Raw genomic sequence first — 19,986 nt, 5'->3', positions numbered from 1 at the left:
ATTATGTTTTCTCTATATTAAAGTAACATGTTTTTACTGGTGAGAAAAGTTGATAATTGTGTTCGGTATTGGTAATTATTTTATCTCGCATTGGTGAGTTTTTTTTTCTTTATTTCATCCTTACATAACAACAACCAAACAAAATGGCCATTTTCAGGGTCACCAAATCATTATCAAAGAGTTTAACGATGTAATTCTCCAAACATATCCAAAATCAACAGATAGCCTAACGGAATCCTACGTCAACTATGCAGTCGTGTCCCGAACACAACCCCCCTGTGATTTTTTTGATTCCAGATGGCTTTCTAACAAATGAGAAATATTACTCTAACCAATTATTTCTCTCAGTGTTACGATTAATCGATTAATCGATTATTTGAAGCGATTAATCGTATCGAATAACAAACTGCTGAAAAGTATTCGATTAGTGGATGAACGATAAATTTCAAAAGTCGGGGATCACTAATTGCTCTGCAGGTATGTGTAGCAAGTGCCCTATACTCAAGGTTACACATACTATGAAGTAAAATATACGAATAATTGGTAGGGATGTACATTCGCGTTAACGACGGAATGGTGTCGACACCTGGATACGACATTAGTTTGTATAAAGCCAACTATTCTCTATTGGCGATCTAACGTACGAATCTACACCTAGGCGGCACTGCGGTGAAAGTGATGATGGTTTTAAATTTTGCCATGTGAGCTTATGGAAGGTTTGTAGTTCTTTCCATAAATTACAATGTTTTAATCATAAAAGATTATTTGATTGCGATGAGTTTGTAAGAAATTTAATTCTGCGCATTTTTATATATAACATGTTATTTATTTACCTCTTTCAGTAGTGAAAACTATAAAAATGTTGACAATGGTTGAATTAAAGAAGGAAATTCGAGGGCACAATCAAACACAAGTAGAAAAATGCACGATTCCTACATGTGAGAACTACCTTGGAAAGCCCGGAAGTAAAATATACGTGTTTTGTTTTTGAGTTTTAGGTTACATTAGCATCATTTTCTTAGTTCAAAAACGAAATCCAGATGTCTCACCGATCGTTTACGTTTTGCGTTAGATCGCCAATTGGATTTCATCATTTTCTTAGTTCAAAAACGAAATCATGGCAAAATTTAAAACCATCATCACTTTCACCGCAGCGCCGCCTAGGTGTAGATTTGTACGTTAGATCGCCAATCAGATTAGTCGGCCCTGAGGCAGTTTTAAATTGCTAAAATTGGTATGATTTTTTTTTCTTGCCGTTATTTACCTACTAGAAGTACGTTGTTCTGTTCCTAATTTAAAGTATTTTCTATGATTTTTCTCTTTTTATTCTCTTCAAAACTTACCATTATAATATAAAATTATCTTTAGACACAATTTTTGTATGATATTTTTCCACTACTTGCAAGCAAAAGTGATTTTAATTTACATGGAGTACTAATTTCATTTGGGAAAAATAATTTTCATTCATAATTTTAATTTTAAAAGTATGTTCATTTCTTCTGCAAACCCATGTTGTCATGCCTACTCTCCCATTTCGTAATACGAAGCTCAATGCCGTCAACGCGGATTGCATCTGACATCAGTTTAACAAAGTTTTGTTAATATTTACAAAAAAATGTTTACATTTTATAAATGTTTCGACTACTAAAGATTTGGTAGCTGCATTTACTAAAATTTTTCTCCAGTGGGGAACTCAAACTTCATGATATTTACCAGTATGGTGGAGTTGACAGGTGGCTCGTAACATACACTATTTAGAAAAGACGTATGAGGAATGGCAAGACGAAAGTTTTGGATTTGTTTATGTTATTACTTACGTTGGTATGGTAACATTTGATTTCGTCGAAGTATTTGAAGCAGTATAATAAATAAACAGTTGCCGTTGACCTAGTAACCTTTATGCATATGCTTCCGCCAGCTGGCTCGGCTAACGTAATATGATTTTTTCAGGCAATGCCTTGATCGAGGTACCGCCACTGGCGCATAATTTGCAGCTTTGTTTTTGTGCTGGTTCATAACGGCAATCAACCGTGCCGGCGAAACTGTAGTCAATGTTTAGTGTTGCTTGGATACGATCTATGTAAATAAATTCAAACATACGGGATATGTCCGAACGGCAATTCTGACATTACGTTTTACCTTCCACTTCACTTTCCTTGATATTTATCAAGGCGCATAGAAGTATATCCTAAGGTGAGGCCGTTTCGTCACAAGGTTGGTTAGGGGAGCGGTATATGAAAACAGTACTGAAGAAAGCAGAACGGGAATTATTTCCTTGAAGCGAGAAAGAGACAGACTGATCACGAGCGAGCTTGGGCACAAGCGCATTGTGTTTTGTTAACAAACAAAACACAGTAGACTTCCAAGATGGCTGAAGAGTGCTTTTAGCAAGTTGGCCCACCTTAGGATATACTTCTAGGCGCCTTGATATTTACTACTGGCAGGGATGCCAAGTGATTTTTTCAAATATCTTCACATGGTACCAAAAAATGTCTTCACAATCATATCGGAGGAAACTTTATAATTTACTATTGGTCAAAGTTTGATAGCGTATTCAATTTTTATTTTAATTGGTAATGTTTTGTAGCTTGATGAACCGTTGATTGAGCGAATGTAGCTCCAGTTTTTACACACAAACGGAACGCCAGACCGCTGGAAGAATTTGAAGTAAAAGTCGCTTTGTCGTTGAATTCATTCTATATTGAAAAATTGTGGATTTTCTGCTTGGAAAAGTATGGAAAAGCAAGTGAATGACCGAGATAAAAGTCCCCGTTGATTACTAAGAACAAAAGTAAACGAATGACACTTATACAAAAGCGAGCGAATGACACTGAGACATACTGAGACAAAAGCCCTACTTATTTTGATGATATTTTTGACCAATAGTTAGAATTTAATGGAAATAATATCTCTCAAAAACCCACGTATTCTATCTTACTGAAATGTCTTCACATATTTCATAATGTCTTCACAAAATCAAATGTCTTCAAAATGATTACATGACTTCAAACCTGGCATCTCTGGATCCAGCATACATGTTTTGAACTCTTTCATGCAATGAACAAGCCGTATGCACCGCATGTACTTTTTCATTCGATATTATTACACTTAGTAATTTGAATTCTTGAATGAAGAAGTTTAATAAACGGCGTTCATACATTTATAAGCGTGCATGTTCCTTCCCTTCCGAATATTCCCTAAATTTAATGTTAATGTTAATCTAAAAATTCTGAATAATGAAAAAACAATTCAGGGACAGATATGGAAATACGGGTATCGTTCCAAGGTAAGAACTAGATATATTTGGCTCAAAAGTATTACATATTCTTATTCTTTTAGGACACCCGCAAACGATGGCTTATGGTTATCCGTGCTTCTCACTGTTTGTTATGCAATGAATATATGGACTTTGGACGAAGTGCAAATCAGTTCGAGCTATAGGCATTCAGCTATTGTATGCTTTGGTCTGTTCCTGCATTCCGTCTACACTTTCGTAACACATCGATCAACACAAAAATCGATATGTACTGCGCTCAACATTGGTCTCATCAGTTTCCTTTTGGATATTTGCTTGGGTGATAACATTTATCTCTCGATTGCCTGCGGATTTTCTACAATAATTTTATACAACTACGTTTATTTCTGCGTGCTCAGAGAAATGCCGCAATGCTTTACGCTTGGCGAGGCAGCAATAGTTTGTCAGGGATTTGTTATTTTTCTTTACCAAGCATTCCTGAACGTACCACGAATATTTATTGACGAGAGAATCACATCTGAGACAAGACTCATAAACATAGTTTTACAGGTAAGTAGTACTTTTCAAAGCATCGAATAATAGGTAGTTTACAGAAGAAACGACAAACTTGAGATTGAACATTTTGAACAGTTCCGTAATGAAGTACGAAGAGTGAAAGGAGGATTGCCAATTACCAATAACGCCGCCTAGTTGACGGCCAGTGAGGTATGATTGGAACCATTGCCTAAAGCTGCCGTTAAGCCCGAGCCTGTCCAGTTCGGCAATAGCTATACGGTTGTTTTATTGAAATAACGTCCGTTTGAGCATGCTTTAAGATATTGTCAGTAATGAAGGTCATGAAGAAATGAGTGGTAGTAGAGCGGATTATGTCCCATTTACCCAAAAGATAGTTACCCGTACGATAGCTACCCAAAAGACATTAGCCCGAATGTAACAAATACCCTAATGCGACATGTACCCGAATGGAACATCTACCCGAATGAACATTTACTCGAATGCGACATTTACCCGAATGCAATATTTACCCGGAAGTAACATTTACCCGATTGTAATATCTATAGCTAAATATAGCTTAGAAGCTATATTTAGCTATAGACTTATTATTATTTTAATTAGAAGCTTCATTCATATTTAATCCTGATGAGCGTTATTAAAATGATAATATTTATACATTGACTGATATCTAAAAATTTGAATATTGCATGGGTAGAGCAAAAACGAGAAAAAGCGACGTTGCATATTTTCCATACTTATGAAAAAGATGTATATATATATATATATATATATATATATATATATATATATATATATATATATATATATATATATATATATATATATATATATATATATATATATATATATATATATATATATATATATATATATATATATATATATATATATATATATATATATATATATATATATATATATATATATAAATTAAATTACATTAATATATTAATAAAATTATTAACTTTGTATGTATGATCGATTTTCAAATTCGATTATACACACTATCCAGCCATTTGGATCACGCAGCCCAGTGGTCGCCAGGTATAGACATGGTGCGAGCCGCATTAGAATTTTCATTTTTTTTTGACAGCCGTGGGCCGCAATTATTTTTTCTTACTACTGTTCCTAATGAAGTGTAATATATACATTTTCGGTTGGCCTTTTTTTTGACTGACTTTTTATTTTAAATTAAAAAGCAATCATAACTCGAGAATAAAATGATATAAAAACCCAAAACATAAATTGAAAGTATAAAAGTATTCAGGATTAACATTTTTGGCAAAATTATTCGACCATCTCTTCTTCACGCAGAGTCGAAAACGCTAAGGCCAATGCAAATGTCATGGTATGGGTACGTTCGTAATTTTTCGGATCATTTGACGTTTACTCGCAACCGAGTACAACGTAAAAACCCGGTTTTGCTGCCGTTACTTGCACGAATGTGAGAAGAACAGAACCAAAAACATGAGAAAGGAGAAAACGGAAAAGAAAACAAAAAATGATCAGCTTGGATACACACGATTAACAAGAATTACTCACAAAGCCTGACAGAAAGCTGTCAGTTTCAAATCTCAAGCAAAAATTAACTGGGCAAACGTAATGCACCAGGCAATCGAATGCCGTCCGACACTCGCTAACGCTAACCCTAACTAAAGGATCGTCTCCTATGCTTCAAACTAACCGGGCAATCGGAGGAATACAGGTTTGGTTGTGATAGGTCGCCACTTCCGACGGCGGGTCGGCGGCCGACTCGGTTCCTTATCCTCGTTAAATGGGAACTTCGCTCCCATTACATTGACTTCAGAATAAATAACGTCATGAAATAAAAAAAAATCATGATAAAAATTGCGCTGCGGTGATAAATACATAGGTACCATTTTTCTCGTATGAACTCACATTTTCATGGCATTTATGCTTTATATTTTTTATGTTACAATTACTGGCTTAATTTTCGAAATATTGCATATGTATATAACCCGTGCTCATTTCTAAAAGCCTTAAAAACGGAAACGAAAAATAAATAAGTCAGCATATTCGTTGTGTCTACACTAATTTCTAAACTTTACACAGCGAAGTCTACATCATTTTTATTTCTTCCACGAGATCATAGGAAGATTAAAGCCGCTCATCATGATGACTTCGTCTGTTGCTTTAGCGACTTCCAGAACAGAGAAAACCAACTGGAAGTGGACCTCAAAAAGTTCGCGTTCGCGTAATTCGTCAGGAGGGATATACAATGCACATAGATATAAAATACGGTCTCCAAGTGTAATCGCCGTTCATACTTGATCTAAGCAAATCCATTTTTGGTTTTCTACAGTTCTCGTCTGGAATTCACGGCCACTCAAACCTCTCCGCCTCTAGCCTTGGAACAAAAAAAATCGTAGTCTTAGCTGAACGTTTGCTAAGAGTTCTAATCTGAAATCATCGACATTGCTATTGATATCGCCGACGTTCTGGAATACCGAGTGAACGTTGGAATGCGAAGTAGTATTCATGGACAGAACTGTTGTATACATAGCAACTAGCAGAATCTCAAGCCCTAAAGCAAACGTAAACGATGGGAAGCTAGTTACAAGATAAACATATTAAAGCGACGAACTGATCAATTCAATCGCCAGACATGTACGAGGGGAGATATCCAAAAGGCGGTTTTGAAGAGATGAGAAATAATTGTTCAACTACAGAATATTGTCACAAAACGCCCCAACAAATTCCACACAGGAAAATCATTTAGTTAGTCGCTTCATTTGTTTTTAGCCCTGGTCAAACAATTGACTGCTGATAAGTGGCACAGGCAGAAACCTTATTTGACTAAGAATTGTAATAAGTTATTTTAATCTACATCATTTACATATTGCACCTCACTAATATATCTATGTTCATAACTGCAATGTTTATTACAGATTATTCTTCTTGCAACCTGCCTTATCATCACACTATGCCGCTTCAGAATTTTCCGGGGCACTGTAATGTTTTGGGCTACGACGTCAACTATTATCATAGGCACAATTATTTTTCCGATATATGAACAAATCTTATTTGTCGTTTTACTGGAATTCATATTCAATGACCTGAAGCGCATAGCAGCAATTGCTTTCTACATGATTCTGTTGTTAGTGACCGGCCTTTTCGCAACATGGCAAGCTAACCGTAGTGCTACAGTCAATACAACCACACGGAAAATATTCCACATTCTCATTCTCATGGTTTATCTACATGGCCTTTTGTATCAGTGTACACTATTGTATGTTGCATCTACACTAATGCTGGTTTTACTACTAATTTTGGAGGTAACTTGCATGTTACTTGATATACATAATTACATTAAGTTTCCCATTCACAGACCGCTCGAGCTATAAAATTGCAGCCTATCTACAAGCTACTCGAAAGGGTTGTCATCTGTTTTATTGATGAAAAGGACACAGGTTCAGTAGCGTTGACTCCCGTTTATCTATTAGTTGGTTGCTCATTACCAATGTGGTTACATCCTGTGGTTTGCGATTTAACAGACTCGGCTGGACACAATTTGATAAAATTAATGGCAGGCGTTTTGTCGGTAGGAATCGGCGATACAGCGGCAAGTGTATGTGGATATAATTTTGGCAAACATAAGTGGCCCGGCTCTGTGAAGTCTGTTGAAGGTACATTAGCAAGTATTGCTGCTCAAGCTGGTATGGTATTCATTTTGTTTAAAATGAGCTTCATCCATCTGAGTACTGTAAGAGCTGCAAATACTGGAGTCGCAATTATCGTCAATGCTCTCGTAGAAGCTAAAACAAATCAAATAGACAACCTCGTGCTGCCTTTGGTTACTTACATCATCCTGTGTGCCATCTAATATAAGTGAATCGAATGTTCCTGTTATCTTAATTTCGTAAAGAAATCTAAGATTGCTAGAGCAAATTGAAAAAAATTAAAAAAAGTATTGTTGAAGCTACAAAAGAAATGTTTGTATTTATGGGATCTAGCAAAAACCAGAACCTTAAAATAAAAACGTTGTGACTATGCTTAAAACATTCCATTGTTGAAATAATTGTATTATTTATATTGCAACCAGAGGTACCAAATGTACTGCATCACGACAGTAATCTCATGACTGTCGCCTCCATTGCCCCGTGACAGTCACGCGATTGAATTTTTAACTACAGTCAAACGTTATGCGACATTTATTGTTACTGTCGTGTACTGTAAACGAATACATTCCCATGTGAGAGTATTTTGGTCTTTCATCTGCGACAGACCTGCTCGCTCATTAGTGATGTTTTCGTAGATTCTGAATGCAATAGTTATACGTTGCTACCGCCGTTGATGATTTTTTCCCCTCGTGCTGATGATGTCGGGTGTCTTAGTACAGGTCGGACTCGATTATGTATCATAGGCCATTTTTTCAACAATTATTTTCAAATCCTATACATAATCGATTCTCAAGAAAACATTTTTTTAATTAATGTAGGAATGTCAAACATTAATAGAAAAATAGCTTTTTTGTGATTCGATTATGTATTGGATTCGAAAATTTACGTTGAAAGTGAAATTGCGATTACATATAATCGAGTCCGAACTGTATATATTTTACTGGTACAACGTCATTTTATTTTATTTCATTTTCGCAAATTGTTATTGTTGTAATTGTTATTTTCTGGCGAATTCTGCAGCATATTCCGAAATGGATATTTTTGAAAGTGCGTAGTTTGCCTTTTGACGTAGGATTACGTTTTTCAGGAACATATTGAGGTACAAAATCGAAAATCGAGCACATCTTGAAAATTGTCCTATTTTAAACGCTTATTGTTCAGTCATTTCATGATGGATTGATGAAATTTTTTGGCACTCCATAACAATTTTTATATTGAATAAAATAACATATGTCATGCACTAACTATCGAACAATTGAAAAATCTCAACCCTTATCCTAACGGAAGTTCCCACATCTAATAGGTCGAAATTGACAACACATGCGGCGGTCCCCTAACAGATGCATCAAAACCAAGCTGTCTGAGGGAAATCGGAATTGTAAATATATAAAAGGACCCCCTCCTTTTATATATTTACAATGCCGAGTTTTTGTTCCCACCGAAATGTGTTCCCTAACAGAGACATCTAAACCAAAGTGCCCGGGGGAAATCGGCATTGCAAATATATGCAAGTTAGGGGCGAAACGGCCCTTTTCAGGACCACCAAATAATTATCAAAGAGTTTAATACTTCAAACATATCCAAAATGAACAGATAGCCTAACGGAATCCTACGTTGACAAACCCATCGGCGAATTCGCATCGATGGGTGTTACAGCAGAGTACAAGCTGTGTGGTATAATTCAGTCTTTTCCAAGCAGGGCTTCGTTGGTGCCTTTGACATTGCATTAATGCATTAAACTGACGTTATGGCGAAGCAGTCGTTAAGGTTGTACGCCAAAAAATCATTTGGAGAATACCAGGCATCTTGAATGTCGTACTGGAGTGTTATAAGTTATTCGGGTTCGTGTGCCAGTCGCAAAACTGCCTTCAACTAGGATTGCATTTGTGCTAATCTTGATCATAATGAATCAATGCTACTGTTTTCGAGGTTGTTGATATTAACAAAAAGAGTTTTTTTTGCTTGTTCAGCCACCAAGAAGAAAGTAGATGTCGTTCTGGAATTTTGTATGTGATTAGGTTTCGCTTGCCAGAAGCAAAACTTCCTCCACTAAGGGTGACAGCTGTGCTTATCTCGAGCATGAGAAAGTAATGCAACTTTTTTCGAGGTCAGTAATATTAACAGAAGCGTTTCTTTTGAGAATAGCACAAAATGATGAGGAGTGTTCATATTCCTAGTAGTTTCTAGCTAGTAGTACTGGTGAGTGTTGTCATTGTTGTTGTTTCCATGCAGTGCCAAAGATATATTGATGTAGTTATGAGATGTGGAATAATGGTGCTGGTGCAACATGTATATAATCGACTGTAGCCGAGTTCATGTCAATTGCGAAAAAGGCCACCGAAATAGCGTTCGAGGTAAATTTTCAATGCATTGACATGACATTAATTGCGACATAAGATCAGCTAGTGTATTGTACTGCGGGGGCAAGAATGAATCATCAATCAGTTATTGTCAACTGATTCTACAATGAAAAAGGACGGGCGGGCAATGTCGGGGACATAACCGAGAGACGTAGGACTATACCAAGGGATGTCCATTATTCGAATATCATGGAGCACAGATCCCAGAATGAGCAGCTTTTCATGTACAAAATTACAGAAAGAAATCAAAGGATAAAATAAAACCTCAGCACTCAGCAAACACTCAAACGTTTAGATTCAAATACGAAAATATAGAAATTTGTCGTGCAAATGCCGTGCGCTGCAAATGTTGTAGAAGTTATTGTTCAGCCAGCAACGAACACACAGTTGATAGTAAGCATATCGTAATAGGAATTTACCGTCTGGTATCGTGATATAATTGGGTTTTGCACTCCTCATGAATAACTGTGTTCTACTAGTCAAGTCCTTCATTTGATACCCATATTGATGGGGCTTTGAGAAAATATGCAATCCGCCATTTTGTAGCGGTCGCCATCTTGGATTTTCAAGATCATGAAATACGCAGTTTTATAATGACTGCAGAGATAACGGTGTGTTTCAAATTTCAGATCAACCGGTCAACAGGAAAGGTGTTTAAAAACTCTAGCATTCTATCAAATCGAGCGCTATTAGCCACTCATTCACCGGCGCGACCCTTCCACCGTTTTCAACACACTTCGATAGACTCTCCTGCTCCACATCCCATTGAAACTCCTGTCTCTCACTCTTGTGGTATCGCACCGCATACATCCCCGGCAAGTGCAGCGATATCTCTTTTGCTGACAATCAATTTCAAGATATCGTCCATCCTGCTTGGCGTCCGATGATAGAATGTGGCCAAGCCCCAACATCGCTCACTTTATATAGCCATATACTTAACGTTGTAGCGACCGCCTATATTTATTTATAATCTCTTTTTTGTCTCCCTCCTTCACCTTGTCCATACGTTTCGCCCGTACCCGTGGTTGCTTGTAATGAATAGCTGTTTGCTGCGGGAGCGCAGACAAAATGTATGGGAAAGTAGGGAATTCTTTTTTCCAATTTCTCATCAATTTGAACTTTATATGAGCTGAAAAACCGTAATGTGTAGCATATAAACAATTGCTGAGGATATTTCCTATCAATGCGTCTATTTGGAACCAAAATCCATTCATTAATTGAGGAGGTATTAGCGTTCAAAAACTGAACACTTTTTCACACCGGAATAATTTAAATGGGCCCCTATATTGAAAAGTTAGACGTAGTCCTACGTCAAAAAACCATTTCAGAGATTATTCAACTATGCAGTTGTTTCTAAAATTTCACAGCATTATAGAATAATATCCGAAGGTATAAATGAGCGACTTATATAAAATAACAGCGTAGTTCTACGTCAACAATGCGGTTGTATCTTGGACACAACCTCCTATAATTTTTTTTTTATTCAAATGGCTGATATTTGGCAATTTTCATAATTTTCAAAAACCGCTACGTACCAATTCAGATAATAAGATGATTACATGCTAAAAACAATTCGGCCATATCGGTCCACTGAATTATGAGAAAAACGTACAACTAGCAAGAAACTGTTTTAAAGATTTAAAAAAAAAATGGGTGGATTATATCTATGATATAATCGCAAGGTTGACGTGGCACTACCTTAGCTTAGCAATTATTTGTTTGTGTTGGCGCACCGAAATAGATATGGTTTACGTTTTTATAATTTTCCTCTTTATTCCAAACAGATTGGAAAAATTATAAAATTCCTAACAATAAAACAATATAGTGTGAATATTTTCTGATTGAACTTAGTTTTTTTTTGTAACTCACGTTTACTATCTTCACCCGATCAGAATCTGTTGACCTGACGAGCGTTTTCTCGGGTGCCAACTACGTTGATGTTCTGATGTGAAACTCCTAGGTTGATCTACATTTGTAAGCATTTTTAATTAGACATAATTTTCACTAGGTTAAGGCAAATTTTTTACCTCTATGATTATTTTAATCTTTAAGATTCATTAGATTTAAGTAGAATTATGATTTACACTTAGACGCCGCGCTGTATATATAGCTTAGATAGAATATTTTTAATTAGGTATAATTCACTAGTTTTAAGTATATTTTTTACCGTTTTAGAAAACGTATTCCATTTATCGTAACGTGTATATATATTCTACTATAAGCTTTAGGCACTATGGAAAGATTCTATACGTCCTTTCTAGTCAACTTTTATTCCAACTCTGTCCTTTGTTTTTCTCAGAAACTATTTTCCCTTTCTTCGATTTCTTCTTCTTTTTTTTATTGACCACTGCTGACCATTTGGACTAGGCATGTAATATATCGGTCGAGGTACGATTCCTCCTTAAGTTTGCATGTATGGAATGTGCTGCCAGTCAGATAGAGGCGCGTAATGATAACACTCCCCCCGGGTACGCCTACTCCCGGTTGGCTTACTGTTCCTCGCGCCGGACATCCAGGACTGCCAGTTTCGATACCGGCCTTTCGTAAATCCCCTTCGCCGTCTGAATTGTGGCGGACCGGATGCATCCATCGCATCCGACCTTCGTATGGATGATTCTGCCTTTCGGCCAACAATTTCTGGGTAGCTGAGGATCGACGATGATTACTACGTCACCGATGACTATAGGTTTGGTGTGTACGAACCATTTTGTTCGTCTAGTGATTTCAGGAAGATAGTCGGTTACCCAACGCCTCCAGAACTGGTTTGCGATGATCTGGGATGTTCGCCAATTCTGCAGCAATGCGGAACCACTGTCGTCTTGAATCGTGAGGGGTTTTGAGCCATCGGATGACCCGAGTATAAAATGATTCGGGGTAAGAGCTGGAGCCGAATCGCTGTCAATCGGAACGTGCGTCAAAGGTCGCGAATTTACGATGCTCTCGATTTCTATAAGTACGTTTCGAAGCACCTCATCTGTTGGTTTGCGGGATGATTGAATGGCCATCATATTAACCTTCACCGTCCGGATTAATCTTTCCCAGCAACCACCCATATGTGGTGCTGCGGGAGGATTAAATATCCAGTCCGTTTCTGAACTGATGAACTCCTCCATAAACTGCTGTTCGTTGATCGCTGCCATCGCTTCCTTTAGCGTACGACTGGCGCCGACAAAGTTCGTACCACGATCGCTGAAGATCTTCCTAGGAGTACCTCTGCGTGCTACAAAGTTACGAAGACCCATTATGCATGAGTTCGTGCTGAGGGTGCAGACCAGTTCGATGTGAATAGCGCGTATTGTCAAACAAGTGATCAGCATTCCCCAGCGCTTCTCTACTCTTCTACCTAGGACTACCTCAATCGGGCCAAAATAATCTATCCCGACATATGTGAAGGGACGAGTGAAGGCTGCAAGTCGGGCTGGCGGTAGGTCTGCCATGATTGGAGGGCGAGGCATGGCTGTCTCGTTCTTACAGCGTTGGCAGTTTTTACGGGCCTTAGCGAAGCCGACGCGGATGCGAGGAATATGAAATCGTTGTCTCAGCTTGTTTATGACGGTTTCGTGATTGCAGTGGTGGTATCTGTGGTGGTAGTGCTTCATTATCAGGGCGGTTATGTGATGATCACGGATTAGTATGATGGGTTTTTTGGCAGCTTCAGTGGCAAACTGACACGCACCAATTCTCGTTCTCATCCGAATTACTCCCTGCTCGTCCAGTTGAGGATTCAACTGATACAGTTGGCTGGTTTTCGGTAGTGACTTCGTGGTTACAGTTAAATATGTACTCTTCAGATTAGCTATTTCGTTCGGAAAGCTCTCGAGCTGAGCGATGCGAAACAAGTACTCTTCAGCTTTGTTGAGCTCGACCGCGGAAAGCGGGCCTAACAGAATAGGTTGTTGTTTTATCTTCAGTCGAAGATTGGATATGTATCGGAGAACGAGTGCAACACAATTCCGCAATAATTTCCATTTTGAAAACTTACTGACGCAGATCAAATCACAATTGATACCGGCTGAGGTTGAGACCGTACGATGTAGAAGCAAGTGGGGGCGAAGTTCAGCAGTGTTTGGCGCTTGCAGAGGAGGTGTACATGGCCACTTTGACTCTGGAAGCCATAAAAAATCTGGACCAGTAAACCATCTGCTCTCCGGAGTGAGGTCAGGCGTTCCGTCCCACTTGGTTCCATCATCAGCCACATTGAGTCGAGTGGGAACCCATCGCCATTCTGCTGGTTCGGATATTTCGAGGAGCTCGCTCACTCGGAAAGCTACGAATTGGGAGTAGCGGCGATGATCCGAATATATCCAGTGAAGAACATCTCTGGAATCTGTCCAATACACCCGGCGAGTTATTCGGAGCGTTAGGGAGGTAAAAATTGTTTGCGCAAGCCTTGCACCGACAACCGCAGCTTGGAGTTCCAGTCGGGGGATGGAAATAAATTTCAACGGGGCCACTCTTGTTTTCGAGGCGACTATCGAGCATGTCGTGGATCCGTTGGAATCGAAGCGTAAAAACACACCGCAGCAAATCCCTTTTCGCTAGCGTCAACGAAAGTATGCAGTTGGATGTCTGTACAACTATTGATGGAATGTGTCCTACTGTAGCAACGTGGCACTCGTACAGTTTCCACTTGCGGGAGGATTTTCGTCCATCGTTGCCATTTCTTGTAGAGATCACCTGTGATATCTTCGTCCCATTGAATGTTTGCGCGCCAAACTTCCTGGAGAAGAATTTTCAAGAAGATGAGAAAGTGAGCCACAAGTCCTAACGGATCGAAGATCGTCATGAGAACGCGAAGCATTTCGCGCTTAGTTGGCGATCGGTGACCGTTGAGGAGAAGTTGATCGTAGCGCTTCCATCCAATTTTGAACATAAATTCATCCGTCTCTGTACGCCACCACATGCCGAGAACTTTTTCCATGGCTACTTCTGGTGAAATGTCTAGGTCCTTTTCCACAGTCGTCTTTTCTTTTAGAGCGGTGAGAACCCGTTTGGAGTTACTTATCCAATTGCGGATCTCAAAGCCGCCCTGCGAGTAGACGTGTCTCACTTCTTCGGCCAAACGAATTGCTTCGCTCTCTTCGTCTACGCTGACCAGCATATCGTCCACGTAGTGGCGTTTCGTGATAGCTTCCACGGCTGATTGATGCGTCGCCTTGAACCGTTCTGCGTTGAGGTTTTTGATGTATTGCGCGCAGCTTGGAGAACAGCAGGCACCGAAACTCATGACCTGCAATACATAGACAGACAGTTCACCGCTTCTGTCCAGCCAGAAGAACCTTTGACACTGTTGGTCCTCATGCCATATTGCTACCTGGTGGTACATTTCGCGGATGTCTCCAGTTAATCCAATTCGTCGTTCGCGAAATGAGAGCAAGATCTCAAACAGCGAACAGAGCTGATCGGGACCCTTCAAAAGCGCAGAATTTAGCGAAACACCAAACGTTTTTGCAGCCGCGTCCCATACCAGCCTGACCTTCCCGGGTTTATTCGGATTTCTCACCGGAAATACAGGCAGATACCAAGTGCGTTTGTATTTTCGATTAATCTCCTCTGGTGTGAGTTTTCTGGCGTACCCTTTCGCCACATAATCAGCGATCATTTGATTGAGCACATCCCCGAGTTCTGGTTCTTTTTCCATGCGCTTTTGAAGATGTTGGTGTCGGCACAGTGCCATTGCTCGGTTGTTTGGCAAACGAATGTTGTCATGTCGCCAAAACAGTCTCACCTCGTAACGGTTTCCATCGAATGTGGTCAGCGATTGAAGAATATGTTGAGCACGTTGGTCTTCAGAGGAGAGGAGAATTTTGTCTGGTTTAGACACACCGAGACTATCTAAGGCGAAGTAAGATTTCATAGTTTGATGAAGCAGTTCGTCCGAGTCTTGATTGGTAGCGATCATGTGCACCATACATTGCGCTGCAGCTACTTTGTCATCACAGCCAAGTCCACCACAGATTGTCCAACCGATGCGTGTTTTCACAGCTATCGGTTCCTCAAGCTTCCCTTCTCTGCATTTTAGAACCATTCCGATCGAGGCGTGTTTCATACCGATCAGAATGCGTGGCTGGGCGTCACTGTACGAATCAATAGGCAGTCCACGGAGGTGGGGATATATTCTTTCTAGATAAGCTACATCCAGCGTTTGGATTGGTAGCAAAAGTTCCTTCACCGTTCTAACGGATGTGACAGGAAACCTTTTGTCTTGGTGGTGAACTCCGGCGATATCGAGACTAACGAGGCGAGAATTCTTTTCATCGCGCTGCGTTCCACCAGTCCATCGTAAACACAGAGGCTGTTCAACACCTTCAAGTTTGAGCTCATTCGCTAACTCTTGATCAATAAGGGTTAATTCCGATCCTTCATCGAAGAATGCAAACACCTGAATGGTTCGATTCTTTCCGTGAAGCACAACTGGCAGATAGCGAAATAGAACGGAACTGGAATTTGTACGATGAACGTTGCAGTCGTGCGATTGCCTGCTAGTTCCTTCCTGACAGGACGGTAGAACCGTGTGCTGTGAAGAAACCCTCGTGGTTGGCGGCACAGCCTTTTGTTCATTGTGAAGCAATTCGTGATGCTTCAATGTGCATCCTGATCTCCCACATAGCTTTGTTTTGCATGTGCCGTTGTGGACACGAAGACATCTACGACAGAGCCCATGCTCTCTAACCGCGGCCCATCGTGAATCCCTGGAAAGTTCCAAGAATTGCTTGCATTTTTCGATCGCTCTACATCTCCCTCTGCATATCTTGCACGATTCGTTGATTACGTGCGTTCTCTCAGCATCCAGCTTCGTTGAAACCGTGAATGGTGTATCACCGGATGTCTCGCTGTGTGCGTTTACAAAGGCATTTCCCTTTTTGGACGCACGAAAATCGCTACGGATTAATTTCGCTTCCTGAGGCGGAATCGCAATCGTGCTAGTAGCCTCGGCCAATGAATATACCCAGTTTCCGAACGCAGCCAAATTAACATTCGGGATAGTTTGTCTGTAGCGAGCCCAGTCCAGCTTGATGTTGGGAGGGAGCTTCGCGACGAGCTGGTGCAACAATGAGATGTTGTATAAATACTCCTCCAAGCCACATGCGTCAACCGTCACACAGAAATTTCGGACATTAACAGCGAAATCCACAATCGTGTCGAGTTTATCCTCCCTTATCGCTGGCAAACAATTGATTTTCGAGATCAGAGAGTGTACTATCGACTCCGGCTGTCCAAACAGCATACGCAGTGTATCCATCACACATCGAATGTTTGACGGATGCATAAGTAAGCATTTCACTGCTTCGTACGCCTTGCCCTTCAGGCACCGCTGTAGTCGAATGGTGTTTTCTTCTGATGAGAATCCGCACATTGTCGTGGTACTATTGAAGGTTGACAAAAAACCAGCCATTCTTCGGGATGGCCCGAGAATGTGGGCAGGTCCCTAGATATTAACTGTCGAGCAGCAAGCTGTTGACTATTCAGCGGGTTATGCTGTCTAGGGAGCTCCGGTAACCCCATGTTGTGCATCAATGTAGGTTGAGGGACATTCTGTGGCCTTGGAACGTACGGAAGTCTATTATCATCAACTGGAGCAGGAATGTTATTGTCTGGTACCGCGATGTCTCGCACAGCATTCGGTGGAACTTCATCCAACCTTCCTTCTTCGAGCATCGTATTGTTTTGTTCCACCCACTCGTTGATTTCACTGCCTCCACCGTACGCTGATCCATCTTGCTCGCTCATTTGTTCGAGGATACTGTATTTTTCCGTAATGAATTCACGTTTGAGAGCATATTCTTCCTCCAATTTCTGTAGTTGAAGTTTAAGGGAACGACGAGAGCCAGTTGACTGCGCTTTTTCCCTAGGTGTTTCGGTAGTTACAACCTCCTTTTGAGGTGGCGCAATCGCCTGGTGTGGTTGTGCGACTGGTGGCGCACCTGCTTGATTTTTCAAGGATGAATTTGGCTTAGACAGCACAGCTGATGAAACAGTTTCCTTTTTAGCAGAACTCCTGGTTACACGTATGTTCTGTTGCGGTGGTATTACTCCTTGTACGTTCGGGTGTTGCTTTCCTGCATTTTTGACACCACTCGTTGTTGCGAGTTGCTGATCGGCGGTTGAACTTGTCTGCTGGTTCCCGGTTGCAGCTGCGCATTTGGGACAGCACCAGAACTTGTCTCCAACTTCATCCGTCATACAAATACAACGGCAATGGTACCAATCGTGACAGAGGTTGCACTTAACCATTTCGTTAGTGTCAGGACCTCTACATATTTTGCATGCTCGCCCTGATAGAGTCGTTTCCACATTTTCCGCTGTCGTCACCACATGCACACCATCAATATTTGCTCCACGATTTGTGTGTACCTTTTCAGGAACAGCATCCGTGACCGGCTTATTTGCATTACGGTTCGACATAATCCAGGTTATTCGACTAAACGAATTTTATAAACTGTTGGCGCACCGAAATAGATATGGTTTCCGTTTTTATAATTATCCTCTTTATTCCAAACAGATTGGAAAAAATTATAAAATTCCTAACAATAAAACAATATAGTGTGAATATTTTCTGATTGAACTTAGTTTTTTTTTGTAACTCACGTTTACTATCTTCACCCGATCAGAATCTGTTGACCTGACGAGCGTTTTCTCGGGTGCCAACTACGTTGATGTTCTGATGTGAAACTCCTAGGTTGATCTACATTTGTAAGCATTTTTAGACATAATTTTCACTAGGTTAAGGCAAATTTTTTACCTCTATGATTATTTTAATCTTTAAGATTCATTAGATTTAAGTAGAATTATGATTTACACTTAGACGCCGCGCTGTATATATAGCTTAGATAGAATATTTTTAATTAGGTATAATTCACTAGTTTTATGTATATTTTTTACCGTTTTAGAAAACGTATTCCATTTATCGTAACGTGTATATATATTCTACTATAAACTTTAGGCACTATGAAAAGATTCTATACGTCCTTTCTAGTCAACTTTTATTCCAACTCTGTCCTTTGTTTTTCTCAGAAACTATTTTCCCTTTCTTCGATTTCTTCTTCTTTTTTTTTATTGACCACTGCTGACCATTTGGACTAGGCATGTAATATATCGGTCGAGGTACGATTCCTCCTTAAGTTTGCATGTATGGAAAGTGCTGCCAGTCAGATAGAGGCGCGTAATGATAACAGTTGGTATTGATTAAATTTTTGATTGAATGAAACAATTTCCGAATTCAATTGAATTCAATATCTTTGCTTTGTGCGTAAAAAGATTATATAATGCCATGTGAGGTCAATTCATGCATTGTGATTTATTATGTGTTTCGTTGCAAGTAAATTTAATGACAGTCCTTTTACGTTTGGTATGATTACATCTTGGTTTTGAAGTCTGTAATAGACAAACACATTTCAGTCGGAACAAAAATGCTCCCGACTTATATGCATTTGCAATGCCAATTTCACCACGCTCCTTGGATTTGAAGTCTTTGTTAGGGAAATAAATTTCAGTCGGAACAAAAATGCCCCCGACTTGCATGAATTTGCAATGCCAATTTCCCCACGCTCCTGGATTTAAAGTCTGTGTTAGGGAAACACATTTCAGTCGGAAGAAAAATACACCCGACCTGCATGAATTAGCAAGACCAATTTCCCCCAGAGACCTTGGTTCTGAAGTCTGTGTTGGGGAAACACATTTCAGCCGGAACAAAAATGCCTCCGACTTGCATGTATTTGCAATGCCAATTTCTCCACGCTCCTTGGATTTAAAGTCTGTGTTAGGGAAACACATTTCAGTCGGAAGAAAAATACACCCGACCTGCATGAATTATCAATGCCAATTTTCCCCAGACACCTCGGTTCTGAAGTTTGTGATGGGAAAACACATTTCAGCCGGAACAAAATTATCCCTTACTTGCATGTATATTTGTTAAGCGGATTTCCACAGCTACATTGATTTTGAAGTCTGTGTTCGGGAATCCGTAAATCGGGCCAATCAAAACTAGGCAGTTAGAGCGTTTAGATAGAGCTTGAAATTTCACAGTTAATCAATTGTTTATCTAATGAAACATAACATTTTATTAATTGCGATAGAAGCGTAGAAATATTCCGTATCAATTAATGCAAACATCTTTCCGATTCAGTAAGAAATGTTCGAGTTATAAGCATTTGGAATCTTTCAATTTTTCCTGCATGTTCTGTGTTTAGGTTTTCATTTTACCCCCCATATA

General features: G+C 39.7%; 1 protein-coding gene across 1 annotated transcript; it reads left to right on the top strand.

The window, feature by feature from the left end:
* Positions 1-3,049: 3,049 nt before the first annotated feature.
* On the top strand, positions 3,050-7,782 carry LOC129776415 (dolichol kinase). The gene is made up of 4 exons (XM_055782041.1): positions 3,050-3,286; positions 3,340-3,805; positions 6,682-7,068; positions 7,122-7,782. Exons 1-4 carry the CDS (start codon positions 3,237-3,239, stop codon positions 7,614-7,616), a joined length of 1,398 nt encoding a protein of 465 aa, XP_055638016.1. The 5' UTR covers positions 3,050-3,236; the 3' UTR covers positions 7,617-7,782.
* Positions 7,783-19,986: the final 12,204 nt, after the last annotated feature.

Source organism: Toxorhynchites rutilus, chromosome 3, assembly GCF_029784135.1.
Source record: "Toxorhynchites rutilus septentrionalis strain SRP chromosome 3, ASM2978413v1, whole genome shotgun sequence".
Classification (NCBI taxonomy): Eukaryota; Metazoa; Arthropoda; class Insecta; order Diptera; family Culicidae; genus Toxorhynchites; species Toxorhynchites rutilus.
Note: the sequence above shows the minus strand (reverse complement) of the source record. Positions and strands in the feature narration are given on the sequence as shown.